This window comes from Mastomys coucha, unplaced genomic scaffold (genome assembly GCF_008632895.1).
Source record: "Mastomys coucha isolate ucsf_1 unplaced genomic scaffold, UCSF_Mcou_1 pScaffold20, whole genome shotgun sequence".
NCBI classification, from domain to species: Eukaryota; Metazoa; Chordata; class Mammalia; order Rodentia; family Muridae; genus Mastomys; species Mastomys coucha.
Genome location: NW_022196903.1, coordinates 55,621,663 through 55,636,094, shown reverse-complemented (window position 1 = coordinate 55,636,094; position 14,432 = coordinate 55,621,663). Strand labels below are relative to the sequence as shown.

General features: G+C 38.4%; 1 protein-coding gene across 7 annotated transcripts in view; it reads right to left on the bottom strand.

Moving 5' to 3' along the window:
- Ccser1 (coiled-coil serine rich protein 1) overlaps positions 1 to 14,432 on the bottom strand; it is a 1,196,027-nt gene that overhangs the window by 1,047,429 nt on the left and 134,166 nt on the right. For all 7 annotated transcript variants that reach the window (XM_031382065.1, XM_031382062.1, XM_031382066.1 and 4 more), the window contains exons 2-3: positions 12,013 to 13,380; positions 10,351 to 10,532 (exon numbers count right to left, since the gene is read on the bottom strand). In XM_031382065.1, coding sequence (XP_031237925.1) covers positions 10,351 to 10,532; positions 12,013 to 13,339 — 1,509 coding nt within the window. In that variant the 5' untranslated portion in view covers positions 13,340 to 13,380. The remainder of the gene's footprint in view (positions 1 to 10,350; positions 10,533 to 12,012; positions 13,381 to 14,432) is intronic.

The following is a 14,432-nucleotide window of genomic DNA, read 5'->3' as shown; positions in this document are numbered from 1 at the left end:
TCCCATATTCAGTCATCAAATCTAGACACTATTGTAGATGCCAGCAAGTGCTGGCTGACAGGAACCTGATATAGCTGTCTCCTGAGAGGCTCTGAAAGTACCCCACTAATACAGAAGTAGAGGCTCAAAGCCATCCATTGGACTGAGCACAGGCTCCCCAATGAAGGAGCCAGAGAAAGGACCCAAGGAGCTGAAGGGCTTGCAGCTCCTTAAGACGAACAACAATATGAACTAACTAGTACTCTCAGAGCACCCAGGGACTAAAACACCAACCAAAGAGTACACATGGTGGGACTCATGGCTCCAGCAGCATATGTATAGCAGAGGATGACCTAGTCAGTCATCGATGGGAGGAAATGCCCTTGGTCTTGTGAAGGTTCTATGCCCCAGTGTAGGGGAATGCCAGGGCCAGGAAGCAGGAGAGGGTAGGTTGGTAAGCTTGGGGAGGGGGCAGGGAACAGGTTTTTTTTTCCTTTTTTTGGAGGGGAAACTGGGAAAGGAGATATCATATGACATGTAAATAAGGAAAATATCTAATAAAAAAAGAAAACAATTACTAAATTTATAAAATGAGCAAAATTAAACTCTACTATTTAGTACCTTTACTCCAGGATGTAAATCTAGGATATGATTCCCTTGAAACTGGGATCACAATGATACATCTTTTTGAATAATGACAAATCAGTCAGAGGTTTACTAAATGCTTTTGAAGCCTTCCTCTACGTGTTCTTATGTAAAAAGCATTATTTTATCTAGGAAGAGAACATATGTCTCATTCTTTGGTACCTTCCAATGAGAGAAAGAATGACTCAAATTGCAAAGTATTACTCTGCAATTTAATTTTCTGTTTAATGTGCACAGAATCTGGGTTTAGATTCTGAAGAACAGCATTATCATAAATGGAGATCAAAGATCTCAACTATGAAAGCTGAAATGCTAAACAGCTAGGAAAACATAGGTAGTACTTGTAAGATACAGGTGTAGGATAGAACTTTCTGAGCAGAACTCTTTTTTTTTCCTGAGAAGTTAAGGCCAAACAAGCAAACTCTTTTAGTAAAAGTAAAAAGCTTCTGCAGTATTTCCTTCTGCAAAGGAAATAATCAGTAAATCCAAGTAAAACCCCAGAGTGGGAAAAAGTGCTCACCTATATATCCAATAGACGATTAATATCTAAAATATTCAACTCAAAACATGAGCTAAAGATTTTGACCCACTGGAAGTGTATTTTGGTGCAGAATTATAAACACGGATCTCATTTCATTCTCCTCTATGTGGAAGGCCTATTTTCCCAGTACCATTTGTTGACAATCATCTCTTTAGTTCGGTATGTATTTTTTGGCATCTGTGTAGTATATTAGGCAGCTGGCAGCTGTGGCTTCGTGCACTGATGGTTGTGTTTTCTAGTTTGTTCCTTGCTGCCTATGTAGGCATAAATGCCAGTGTCGTGCTCTTTTCACTACTATGGCTCTATAACATAGCTTGGAATCTGGTACAGGAATCTTCCAGCACTTTCCTTTTCTTCAGGAATTCTTTGGTTATTCGGGGTATTCTGTTCCTCCATGTGAATTTAAGATTTTTTTTTCTGTTTCTGTGGAAAATGACATGGCAATTTAGATTGTGGTTTCATTGAATCTGTAAATTTCTTTGAGTACAATGGCCATTTACACACTATTAATTCTATTCTAATTCATGAGCAAGAAAAGTCTTTCCACATTTTAGTGTCTTCAATATCTTTCTTCAAGGATTTAAGGTCTCTCACATTCTTGATGCGGTTTATTCTTAGATGAAGTTTTGAAGCTACCATGAACGGGAGTGTTTGCATGATCAGTTTCTTGATAGAGAAAGGTTACTGTACGAGTTTTTTGTTTGCTTTTTGGTTTTGTTTTTACAGCTGATTCTATATTCTGCCCTTTTCTGAAAGACAGTAAGTGGGCTTCAGGCACAGAAGAAGAGGAGGAGAGAAGGAGCAGAGGTGGAGAAGGAGGAAGAAAGAGAAAGTGGCAAAGAATTGAAAAAGACAACTGACATCAACCTCTGACCTCCATATACACTCATACACATCTACATAATCACATACATGAAAAATAAAGGAGAGAAATTTTATAAAATATTTATCATTGAAAATTACTAATGAAGTAATCATTAAAAATATATGGTCTTAGAAATAACTGGAAAGATCTTATGATCTCTTGAAATCAAAGGGTCCTGTAAGCTTACATGTAATTGCTACCTCTTCTCAGAATTGCTTGTATTTCTGATCCATCCATTATTAATAATCTTCATCTTCAACATCACAGGCAGAAATGACATTTTTTAAAAGATATAGAAAGTAGAGCACTTTCTATTAATAAAGATGGAGGTATGAGCCATTTTGTATAAATATATATAAATCTTGGCCTGTTTTGACTAGAAGAGAATCACACAATTAAGTCATGCTGATTACTCTGCTGACCTCTTATTATTTTACGACTGTCACCTTTATATAAAGGAAATAAAGTTTGAAGAAAATGGCTGATTGCAAAATTTGCACACAGATAAAAAGGTCACAAAACTAAGCTGACTGAAGCTTACAAGGGCACCCATCCTCAGAGCCACCAGATGCTTAGAGGCACTCTATCCCTGGAGCCATCACTTCTGTGAAGGAAACAGATATACTTGGGTGCTATGAACTTCCCTCATTAGCCTGCATACTTTTCATACTAACTTGAATGGAAGTTGTATGGTATTTTATAGATTAAACTTTGACTGGGCTAGAAAATTGGTTGCTTATAAATCACTTTGTGTGACTTCATCACTAACCAACTAAACTGAACTTCCAGCTTAATACAGATATAACAATTGCTGAACAAAAGAAAATAGCAAAAGTGGACAAACACAATGTAACACAGTATAACATTTTCTACTTCATATTCCTTCAAAACACAATGTAACATTTTATACTTCATATTCCTTCAGGAACATCTTTCCTCTTACAAACTTGTTCACTCCTGATAAGTTGCAATAACTTAGCAAGTACTCCTTGAGTAGAAATCATTTATATGCACCATTTCACAATTTTTAGAAACAAAGTGAAGTAAACATGATTGATAAATACAATGAACTTTTAGCTAAATACAAAAAGACTAGGTTAAGTTTAAAGTATTTCAATCAAACTGAACCATAAAAAGTCCTTTTCCTTCAATGTTCACAAAAAGAATATGCCATATAGTATAAAATAATAAAATATATGGCATTCCTTTTATAAGGAATTTATTATAATACTTTTCAGGAACATAGCAAATTCATTTATCTCCCATACCAAAATAATCACAGGACATAACCAAATCATGGACATGCATATACATGCATACACAAACACATTATTATTAAAGGTAATAATAAAATAAAACTAAAAGAATAATGATTACAAATTCCAAATCCTTTTATGCCACTGACTGCCTAAGGACATCAATGGCTCCTGACTTCCCACCGAATTTCTTATGACATATGACTCTCTCTTCCATACTCTCCCTAGATCTCGGCTGGGTTGTGATACACTTTCAACACTCCTGCCTTACATAACTCTCTGTGCATTGATGGAATGGCTTGCAGATTCTTCACAGACGAGACAGGTTCTATTGAAGTGATCGTGGAGTTACAGTTGAGTTGGAACACAGAACTCAGGCTCTTTCACAAGGACAATTTCATACTTAGTTTCTGTTTGAAAGGCTCCCAAATATTGCTGAAATATTGTTTGGTTTTACTATTTTCTATAAGGTCTCAGGTCATGAAATTACATGGTAACTTGTAGATTGTTTCACTGAAAGGCAATGTCTGTAATAGACTATTGACCTTTAGAATATAGATTAGCTTTGCATCAACATTGAGATATTATTCTAATATCTTTCTATTAAGCTGACATAAATATACATTCTATTGAATGGCCATTAAGCCAGCTTACCCCTGTATAGATTTTTTTAAGGAGTTGGGTAAATAAAAAGAAAAACACAAAGAAAACTATATAGTAAAAACAGGAGCTTAAGTTAACAGACTTGGCAGGCTTCCAGAAAGTTATCGTCAATAAACTATAATCTCTCCTTCATGAAATTCACAGGTATCCCCATGCTCTTTTGGTGAGCAGGATGTCCAAGAAAGACAGGTACTTTGGGGATGAGTGTGCACTGAGGGCACCTTTCTCTTTTCTAAATCGAAGCTTACCATTACACTTCAGTCCTCTTCCATCAGGCACAGCAGCTTCTAACAGGATGCTGGGTCAACTGCACACTTTAGTGACGATATACTCTGACTGTCACTTGATGCTAAGATACTTTCTATATACCTTTAATATTATTATTAAAAAAAAATAGACTGAGAAGGAGAAACTCACTGTGATTCATGAACCATAGCCAGGTGGCTGATTGCCCTTTCATTTAAATCTGTGTTCATGTGGCCACACTTCTTTGGAACATAAATCTACTGAGGGCAACAGCATGCTGAGACTGATTGTCTCGTCTCTACCAGAGCCCAGTCCTCCTATGAGTTATCTGACAGCTGGTCACCCTCCACTTCAAATCTCATAAAGTTTAAACAGTCAAGTTAATATCCTTCTGGCAGGAAGTGTCTCCCAGCAGAATGAAGAAAGAAGCCGGAAGATCAGCGCAGACAGTGAGCTTTGCAAAGGTTTCCTTCAGAGTTTAGAAACTGCAATCATCAGTCAGGTCAGTAGTCATAATAAAGACACTGAGTGCAAAGCTACTCCTACGAGGAAAGAGGCAAGGGAACATATAATAAATATTGTCTGATGTGTAATTTTTGTTTTGACATCAGATCCTGTAACAATTTTATGCAGCAACATCTTGAGATTTGACAGAAAATATTTTAAAAATAGTGTTTTGTTCATGTTTTAGTTTCATAAGTATTCACAAAAATGGACAATTCTTAACCTTGATTTATCTAATCAAATGAAAATTCAAATTCCTTTAAAATGCCCACAATAGCTAACTTAAGTGCTTCCCCACCAACTTAATAAAAAACAAACAAAACTTGGTTAGCTTTAAGTAGGTTTTTAAGTTGTAAAACATAATATTCAAATACTAAATATTCAAATCTTACAGATATAAGTATTTTAATGCATTGATTTTGAAAAATCTGAAATTCATGAGAATTCTCAAAATAAAACTTTTTAAGAATTTATTTCTATTGGGGCTGAGAGGAACTAACTTGGTATCCTAAAAACACATACTTGGGCCATGAGTTTAACTGTCAAACACTTATCTTTTCAAAAGTATAGTTTAGAAGACAACACTTGTTTTTATTCTAAGGTCAGTGAACAGAGCTAAGAAGCAAGCAGTGTTTGGAAATGTATGAAATGAGATGCCATACCGTGGCCTTTTCCCAAACACCTTGTTCAAATTTGCTTAAACCAAAGTAATTTCTAAGTGACAAAAATAATTCTCCCTTTTTTTTGAGGGGTGGAGAAAGGGGTATATCTATGTTGAAAATGCGTTTTCAGAAAAAGCACCCCTCAGATTTTTTATGTTTCTGTTCCAAACAAGTTTCACAAAACTGACATAAAGTGCACATTCTTATATTAGACACATTAAAGACTCGCAAACATAGTATTAAGAACAGTTAGGAAATGATGCTATGCAAATATGGAAATATGTGTGTGGTGTTCGTTCACCTATTAGATGTAATCGGTGTCACATCGGTGTCTTCTGCATTGTTTGAAGGAGTAAGGACATTTGTAGATTCCTTTCTGTCCTGTGGCTGGGCTTTACAACCTCGTTCACAGCAATATCTCTAGGAGGGGTGCCTGCAGTCCCCGGGCACCAGAACAGGCAAAACAGAACTACCATCAGAGAAACCACAGCCAAATATGAGCAGGCAGCCAGAGCTGTGTGCTACCTACCGAACTTCCTGGACAGTCAATGCGTGAGTAAAACCTGCCGAACTCAGGAAAAGGTGAATGCTGTGAAAAGGTTAGGAAAACTGCCGTAGTCCCTGACTCCCATTCTCAACTAAGGGCCATTAGTGTAGATTTTGGCAATGTCTGGAGATATTTTAACTGTCTGCTTCGAGGCTGCTGGCATTCATGTTGAGCATATTGAGAATACACACAATGAGAAGGGTTTTGTTTTTTTGTTTGTTTGTTTTTTGTGTTTTGTTTTTTGTTTGTTTTTTGTTTTGTTTTGTGTTTTTGTTTTTTTAAAAACTGGGCACTTGTTTCAAGATTGATATAAGAATCTAAGAATATCAAGAACTACAACAGAGGAGGCCAAAGCAGAGTATGACCTGAGAGTGAAAGAGTCCCTGAGCTAACATTACAATACTAGTGTGCCATCAATGCAAGTACACCATTACATTGGGCCACTGAAACTGTTGGTGTGTGATTCATCTGTCAAGCACAGCTCCTCACCTGATAAGGCAGTTTACAAGGCAATCATGAATAATTTCACCAATCCTAAAGTTTTGTATGAATAGAAATATATTAAATGTTTTGCTTTTTTCTAAATTTCAGGATACTTTATGTTAGATTCTGTTGTTCATTAGTAATATATTTACAGGCCTAAGAAACAGGAATATATCTTTCATATTAAAGTTAATTTGTTGTATTTAAGTTTCAGTAGAAACATAATTTTTTTAAAAAAATCAACTTTTAAATTGTTTAGAGAAAATGTTAAGCCTTTGGGTTCCAGTGACTATCTTTTGAGAATTGATGTTATTTTAAACAGTATCAATTCTGATTTACCAAATGTGCGTTTACTCAGATAGGCAGAAACATAATACATCCAGAATCCATGCAATCATCAGTCTCACTTGATGTGAGACTGTGCCAACCAATGGGGCAAATGTACAAGATATATAGCAGTTCTTATCTTGAGAGAGGAGGAAACAAATTTGATCAATTAAAAATAAAATTATAGATCTGGAGGGATGGCTCAGAGGTTAAGAGCACTGGCTGCCCTTACAGAAGACCTCTGTCAGTTCCCAGAACTCACATGGAGGATCACAACCATTTCTAATAGCAGTCCATGGGGATTTGATACCAACATTTTATCTCTACACACACCAGTCACATATATGGTACACATATATACATGTAGGGAAAACATTCATACTCATAAAATTAAATATGTGAAAAAGAAAAAAAAACATTTTTAAACAGAAAAGCATGAAGGGTAAAAATCAAGCAGCCCTGGTCTTCTAGTATCTTTTTAAGTGACAGAAAGTTAGTGAAGATCTCCTGTACTGCTAGAGTTTGTGCCCCAGAGGACTCACATTAAAATTATACGCACACTAATGGTAATGAGAGATGGGACTAATTAGGGTTCTGCCCTCATGAATGAATCGATTAACAGATAATTTTTTTTTATTGGCAATGGGTCTGTCTTAGATTTGGTTTGGAGTTCTTTCATACAATTGCTGTCTCTTCCCATACTGGGACTCTGGCAATAAGAAGGCCAAAGACCAGCCAAGGAAGTCAATCAACCTTGGACCAGAACCATGCCCAAATTTTTCTCTCTATTTTATAACTTACGGAGTCTCTGGTACTCTGTTATTAACAACAAAAACTGGACTAATGCAATAGAATAAGAGAAAAGGTTCTTTTCTTTATCTTTACAACTGTGCTTGATGTTTCTTTAATAATAGAAAAAAACAAAAATGCTTACTGCTGTTAATGGGTTTTTAATAGGTATTGTTTAATACTGCAGTGGTATACTTTAGTAATAATCACCAAGGGACTGAACCAGTAAGCAGGCACAGCCTTCTGTGAAGTGCGTGACAAGCCAGGACAACTCAAGCTCTACAGATCTTTTTCTCAAATTGGTCTTCCCACCATTTAACACGAAGTGAGTTAAGTCATGAACATCCTACAAGAACTATAAATCAATGATGGCAGCTTCTAAATGAAAATGGCTCATTCCCCAAAGGAATACAAAACAAAGGGCTTCTAAAGGGGATTAAACAGGTGAGCTCCAACCTTCCACAAGCACCAGACTGAGAACATTCTAAGCTACCAACGTGTGGAGGAAGAACCAGAAATGGCTGGCCTTCTCCTGTGTGTTTCTTGTGTGTTCTGTTGTTGTGACCCTGGAAGGTGGATGTGACCCTGGACATCTCCTGAAAGCCAGAAATCCCATGTGAGTGATTTTGATGGAGTAATCCATAACCTGTGGCCTTCCTGATCAAGTTTGCAGCCTCATGTGTTTGCAGCACAAACAGGCCTCATGTAATGTTCCAGCAAGGACATTTGAGTATTTGGGTAATAGTTTAAATGCCAAAATGGGAATGAGTCCATAGGGTCCCACCCCTGTGACTGTACAATTGCACAGTCATAAGCTGTACCTTGAACTCATTAACATTATTAGAAATCATTTCTCCACCACACTCTGTATTAACCAATGCTAGAATTACCTAAAATATCACATGTTAAAGATGTATGCAACATATTTTAAATTAATCGACAAAACAGTAATGGAAGGATGATATGAAAATTGAAGAATGTAAAAGAAAACTGAAATCATAAAGTAATTTCTGTTAAGTCACCTTTAAAACTCCAAAAGTGCTGGTATTTATTTCAACAAATAGCATTTGCAAATCCAGGCAAGTCTTAGTAGATGCCCCAAATTCCTGCTCCAAGCCTGAAGTGTTCCAAAACAAAATGGTGTTTGCCTGCCATCTAGTGGCCACCTTCTAGTACTGCAGAGATATGTGTTGAAATGCTGGGAGGCAAGAGAACAAGCTCCCTCCCTGTTTTAAAGTTCTAGATCTAATAAAAGAATCGGAAACAGAGGTCCGTTGACATTATTTAGAATAAGTATGGGAGGAGTAAAATTCCAGGTGTAAAAAATTCAAAGGCCAACTTTTAAGTGGGCCAGACTGAAAAACTATTTACATAGCTACTGCTCCATAAAGAAACAATATAATTTTTTTTCAGAGGAAAATTATTTTCTAACAATCAGCCTCAATCCACAATTAAAACAGTGATTCTCAACCTGTAGGTCACAACCCCTTTAAGGGGGGTCTGAAGACTTTTTCACAAAGGGTTGCCTAAAACCATCAGAAAACATATTTACAATGCGGTTTATAACTGGCAAAATTACAATTATTAAGTAGCAGCAGCGATAATTTTATGGTTGAGGGTCAATACAACAGGAGGAACTGTATTAGCATTAGAAATGTTGAGAACCACTGTCTTAAAAGCGTCTTAAGCATGTTTTCTTGTTTTAAGAGCAACTGCAAAATCCATGCTGTACTTTTAATACTCAAGAGAAAAGGATGAGCAGGGTTACCTGCCTGCATCCACGCACTTAGCTTCCGGTATGCATGGGCTCAAGAGCAAACACATGGTCAGTTTAGGACCAAGGGGACCAGAAGTCCCGTTGGCATTTGTCCTTCTGTGGTTTCTGATTTCCCCCAAGATTAAAGAAGGTTTCCTTGATGAGCAGTGACCAAAAAGAACCTCTCCCACCAAGTACAGATGTCTCTCTACAGCCCTGTGTGACTTTAGGATCGAAGGCTTCTTGCAACACTGTGGTCTGCTGTTGATGGCAGTGTTTTCATTTGGAGCTAAGGTACCATTAAGCAGTCATTGCCAAGGGCTATTTGAAGCATTTAATCGATATCCACGGGTCAGCAAGTAGATAGCTGTACAGTAGGTAGAGAGCTAATGGTAAGGTGGCAGTGTTAAATAATAGGGATTGAATACACTGTTGTAAAACACGCCATTGTGCAAAAATGAGCAGCATGAACTCTAAAATTACAAACCCACCTGAAAATGTGTAAGACCGGAGGCCTCCTGAGCTCCATGGTATATACAGTCCACTCCTCATGTACAGCTACATTTTATATTGTAAGATAGCTGACATGCATCCCGCATGGGCAAGCTCACATCAGAAAGGCCACCTGCACACCCCCACACATCTTTGGCCTACAAGCAAGCTCAGCACTTGTCTAAAGAATATTTTCACATCCCAAGTGGGAATTTCACGACTCCTGCACCTTGTTCACCCTGGAAGACCCCAAGTGAAACCACTAAAGGCCCTAAGGTGTCAGTAACATAAAGCTGCCAGGCAGTCATGGAGTGTGACTTCTAAGATATCCTCATGCTCAGCACTCCTATCCCAGGATCTTGCTTTAAAACAGAAATGAGACAACTTCCCCCAAAACAAGGGAGGGCTGCCATATGGCAAGCTGTTATCTGTCCTACCCCATGAGACTCTCAAGTGAAAACTCAGCCTCTCTGATTGGCAACATCGAGTAAGGAAACCAATTTTCCATTTACCCTGTGTTCATTCTGCAAGAGGTGTGAGCATGCCAAGCACACAGAGCGTTTCTTATTATCTGCAGATGGATGTGTGGACTCACCAGACTGTTCATTTTGGAAGAGGAGGACCCCGTTCTGTGCTTCCTCAAGCTGCTGGATTCCACATGCCCATCCTTCGGCTTTAAGACCATCCTGCCGCTCCCTGCTGTCCCTTCAGACGAGGACCGCAGTCGCCGCTCTATATATCTTCCTTCACGATATGGACTGAGGCTACTGGCAAGAACTTTTGCAAGACAGATAAAGAAAAATGAATATCGATGTTTAAATGGAATTTTTAACCAATATACCATTTTAAGATAATAAAAAACCCTAGAATGATTCAAAAGATCTCTACCTCAAAAAATTCTGAGTTTGTAGTAACAATTTGTTTACTCCCTCTTGAAGAGTCCTAGCAGTCACAGAAGCAAATCTGTCTACATACCATCACTCAGGCTTCTGAGGCAAGAGTGAGGCTGCTGGTTGGAGGCCAGCATCGGCTTCATGTGGAGTTAGGGTCAGCCTGGGCTACCAAGTAGCAGTTTGTCTCAAAATTATCAAACAAAATTATGTAGTGTTATGTCAGATATGTTCAAAACAAATTTGTGTATTTAGACTACAAAACTTCTGTGTACTGAAGGGACTTGCAATTTTTGATATGATATGTCATTTGATTTATGTTTAACTTTATTTGATATTTTAGATCATTCATACAGCATAGCATAACTATTAAGAGTATGAATTTTGTATCAAGATAAATCTACCTGCTACAAAATAGCTTGTTTTTAGAACTGCAAAATCTGAAACACAAGGAGCCACACAGTTTCCGCCCAGCCCATCAGTCATCTGATTCTATGACTATGGGTGTGTATCTTCCCTGAGCCCCAGTCCTCTTGCTTAAGCAAGAGTTTACAATTATAAGAAAGAGTGAAATCACTTTAATTAATGTTTATAAAATGTATACATAATCTTTGGGTACATAAGTATCTTTTTCACAATTAGATAGTTATTACTGGCAGCAGTGCTAATGACAGAGAAAATAGTAAATTATAGGACATAAAATAGTCAAAAGAGTGGGGATACATTCAACAATTGCCTTGAGTATTTTCTGAAACCAAAATGAAATAATTCACACACACACACACACACTTTACACAAACTCACATGCACACACATAAATATAGTCCTATACATACTCATATTACAGTCAAAGTGAAGGCATTTAAAACTACATAGCTAGTTAATGCTGATGTAGGCTTTAAACTTGGTAGGCTTTCTAACTCCACTTGTTTTCATAGCCTTCAATGCCTCTGTATTGGCAGATAGAATTTATTTATACTGAAACATGGATTCTAGCTAGTAGAGTTTTGTTAACACAGGAAGCAGAACTGAATTTTCACACATTTCTTTCCTCGAGATTTTGCCTGACACACCTTTATTTCATTAGCTAAAAAGTACCGATGCTTCTTCAATCAAACTCCAAGTAGAATTTCTTTCCTTCTCCTTTTCAGGTCAGAATAGCAGAAATAATACAGCTAAGAAACATGAGGAATGCAGACTTACATTCTCATTAAAGCTGAGGGAAGTTTAAAACCAAAGCAAACATCTAACAGAAATTATAAATACAAAGGAAACGTGCCTTTCACTCAAGATATGGAGTAAAAGTAATTGTTCAAATAAAATGAAAATTAATGTGCATAATTTTTGCATGAGGAAAATTTGCATACCTTTGGCAGCACTTGCTTCATATCCATAAGATGTTTTGTTAAAAATATGATGATCCCCAGAGGAAGGGATTACCCTTGAATCTGAAACAGGGTGGACCCCTTTAAAGCGTTCAGCCAGTGCCTTGTGCTGGTCATAGGATCCCAGTGTCCTGGGTGAGCTGTTTCTCAGCGTTGATTCCCCAGCATGAGCCAAGGGGTTCTCTGCTCTTTGATGGTCAGCTGGTAAGTGGGTCTCTGGATCACTCCCATTCCTAACAGAGGGCTCAGTGCTTTGCAGTAACACTTCCCTCTGGTGAGCAGCGGAGGTCTCTGGTGAAGAACGCAATTCAGTGCTACACCGACCTTCTAGCCTATACCTCCCCGGAGACATCATCATGCAGGGTGCAGTCCCCACAAATTCCATCTTTGTCTTTGTGACAGCAATAGGATTGGGAGTGGGCTGAGAGGTAGCATCATTGTGGCCAGAGTTGTCGCAGTGTGATGCCGCGCTTCCACTTTTAGGAAAGGCATCTGCCTCAGACAAAGAATCTTCAGTCAAGGCCAAAAATTCTGAAGGGGTCTGAGCTGTGGTCAGGTCAGCAGAAAGCAGAGGCGACTGTAAGGAACTTCCTGCTCGCTCTGTTACATCCACAGAGCAAGATGGGGAAGGTCTTCCTAAGGCGGGTTCCTGCTCTTGGTATTGTGCAATTGCCAGCGAGAATTCAGGCTGCTGTACCAATGATGTGGATTGGCTCTGAGGAACTGACTTAGAAAACTTATAGTGAGATGAAAAGGATTTGGGGAGTAGCTTCTTTGTTGACTGTCTAATAGAACGGCGACTTTGCTCTTCTGTGAATCCAGAATCGTCCCCTTCACTTCTGCCAGAACTTAGACAATTTATAAAGACATTCTTATTAGTTGAAGGCTCCTTTTCCCTTTCAAAATCCTCCGTCAAAGATCTTGTTATCTTCTTACTTCGTGAACTGCTAAAACCCACAGAGTGTCTTCCCCTGGTTTTGACTTGTTCCTCCAAATTTAGTTTCTGCATATTGCTGTGACTGGGTTGAGCACCATTGGAAATACTAAGGTTCTGGTCAGTGGGTTCTGGCTTAGGCTCACTCCCCTTCTTATGGTGGAAGCTGATAGAGGGAGCACGGAATATGCTCCTGCGTTTCCCCGTGCTCCCTGAGCTGGAGTTAGTGCTGGAAGGGGAGGAGCTGTGCACACCAGCTGTGTTAGTGCTGGAAGAGGGAGAAGAAGGGAGAGAATCATGTCTCCTGCTAATACTTTTCCTGAATATTGGCAACCGGGAGACCAGAGTACATCGTCTTGATCCTGAGTCCCCCATTGGGACCCCGGGGGTTGCACTGGGGTCTCCAATTTAGCAGCCTGCAAAAAGTTAAAACAAAGAAAGCAAGTCAGTAAAATTCAATCTTGACCAGGACCCGGTAAAGCAAAATACAGCTTTTCAAAACGAAGAATGAAAGTTGGTTTATACTAAAATAATAGGATGCCAAAATTCAGGATTTAAGGAAGTAGAAAAATAATTGACAAATGTGTATTAGAATCTTACTATGAATTTAAAATTTCAGGATTATTACAAATATTTAATCTAGTAAAAAGGGTACTAGGTTGAGAAACACGAGGTCATTCTAATTAAACATAGCCATGTTTAGTAAGTACCATGTGGCTCAATGAGTGATCTATACAACTTAACATAAACACAGACCAGAGACAGTGGCAAGCCAGGCACTAAAATATACGCTCATCAAAAACCAGTTGGAGTAAATGGTGTCTAACACAGCAAGCTTAGGGGTAATCAGAATGCTGGCAAAAGAACCTCAGTTACCCAGGATATAGAGAACAGGGACAGACTAGTTAGGTGAGGGGAAAGACTATGAGCTGAAGGAAAGACTTATGGTCATTATCATGAGAACAACAATAATGAACAAATCAGAAACTCCAAACCCTTATGACAGTATTAAGGTTGGAGCACCTGGGTGCTGGTGAACAAGAGTGTGGAGGACGGGATGGAAAAGTGGCTACTATAGTCCACTAATTTGATACAAAAGGACTTCTCAGCCATGATAACCTTTTTTATTAAAATTCTAGAAGTAGTAATGCTACAGGCGTTTTATAGCACAAAGGAATGTAACTTGCTAATGTCACCAGCTAATGAAGCAAAACCAGATTAAGGACCTAAGCCTTCTTTCCCAAGGCTGGCTGGTGGTCAGTGAAAGATACAGGATGCTCTGCATTCTGTGGCATGAGGAGCAGAGAGCCAGCCGCTGGCATGCTTTCACTGCAGAGAATGTTACTCAGACAATCAGCCTATGCATTCAATCTTTCTGCCCTGGTAATGCTTTTCACCCCATATAGCATAGTTGGCTCTTGTTTGGATAAAAGATCTCACTTATTATTATATATCTAACTGCTTTGTC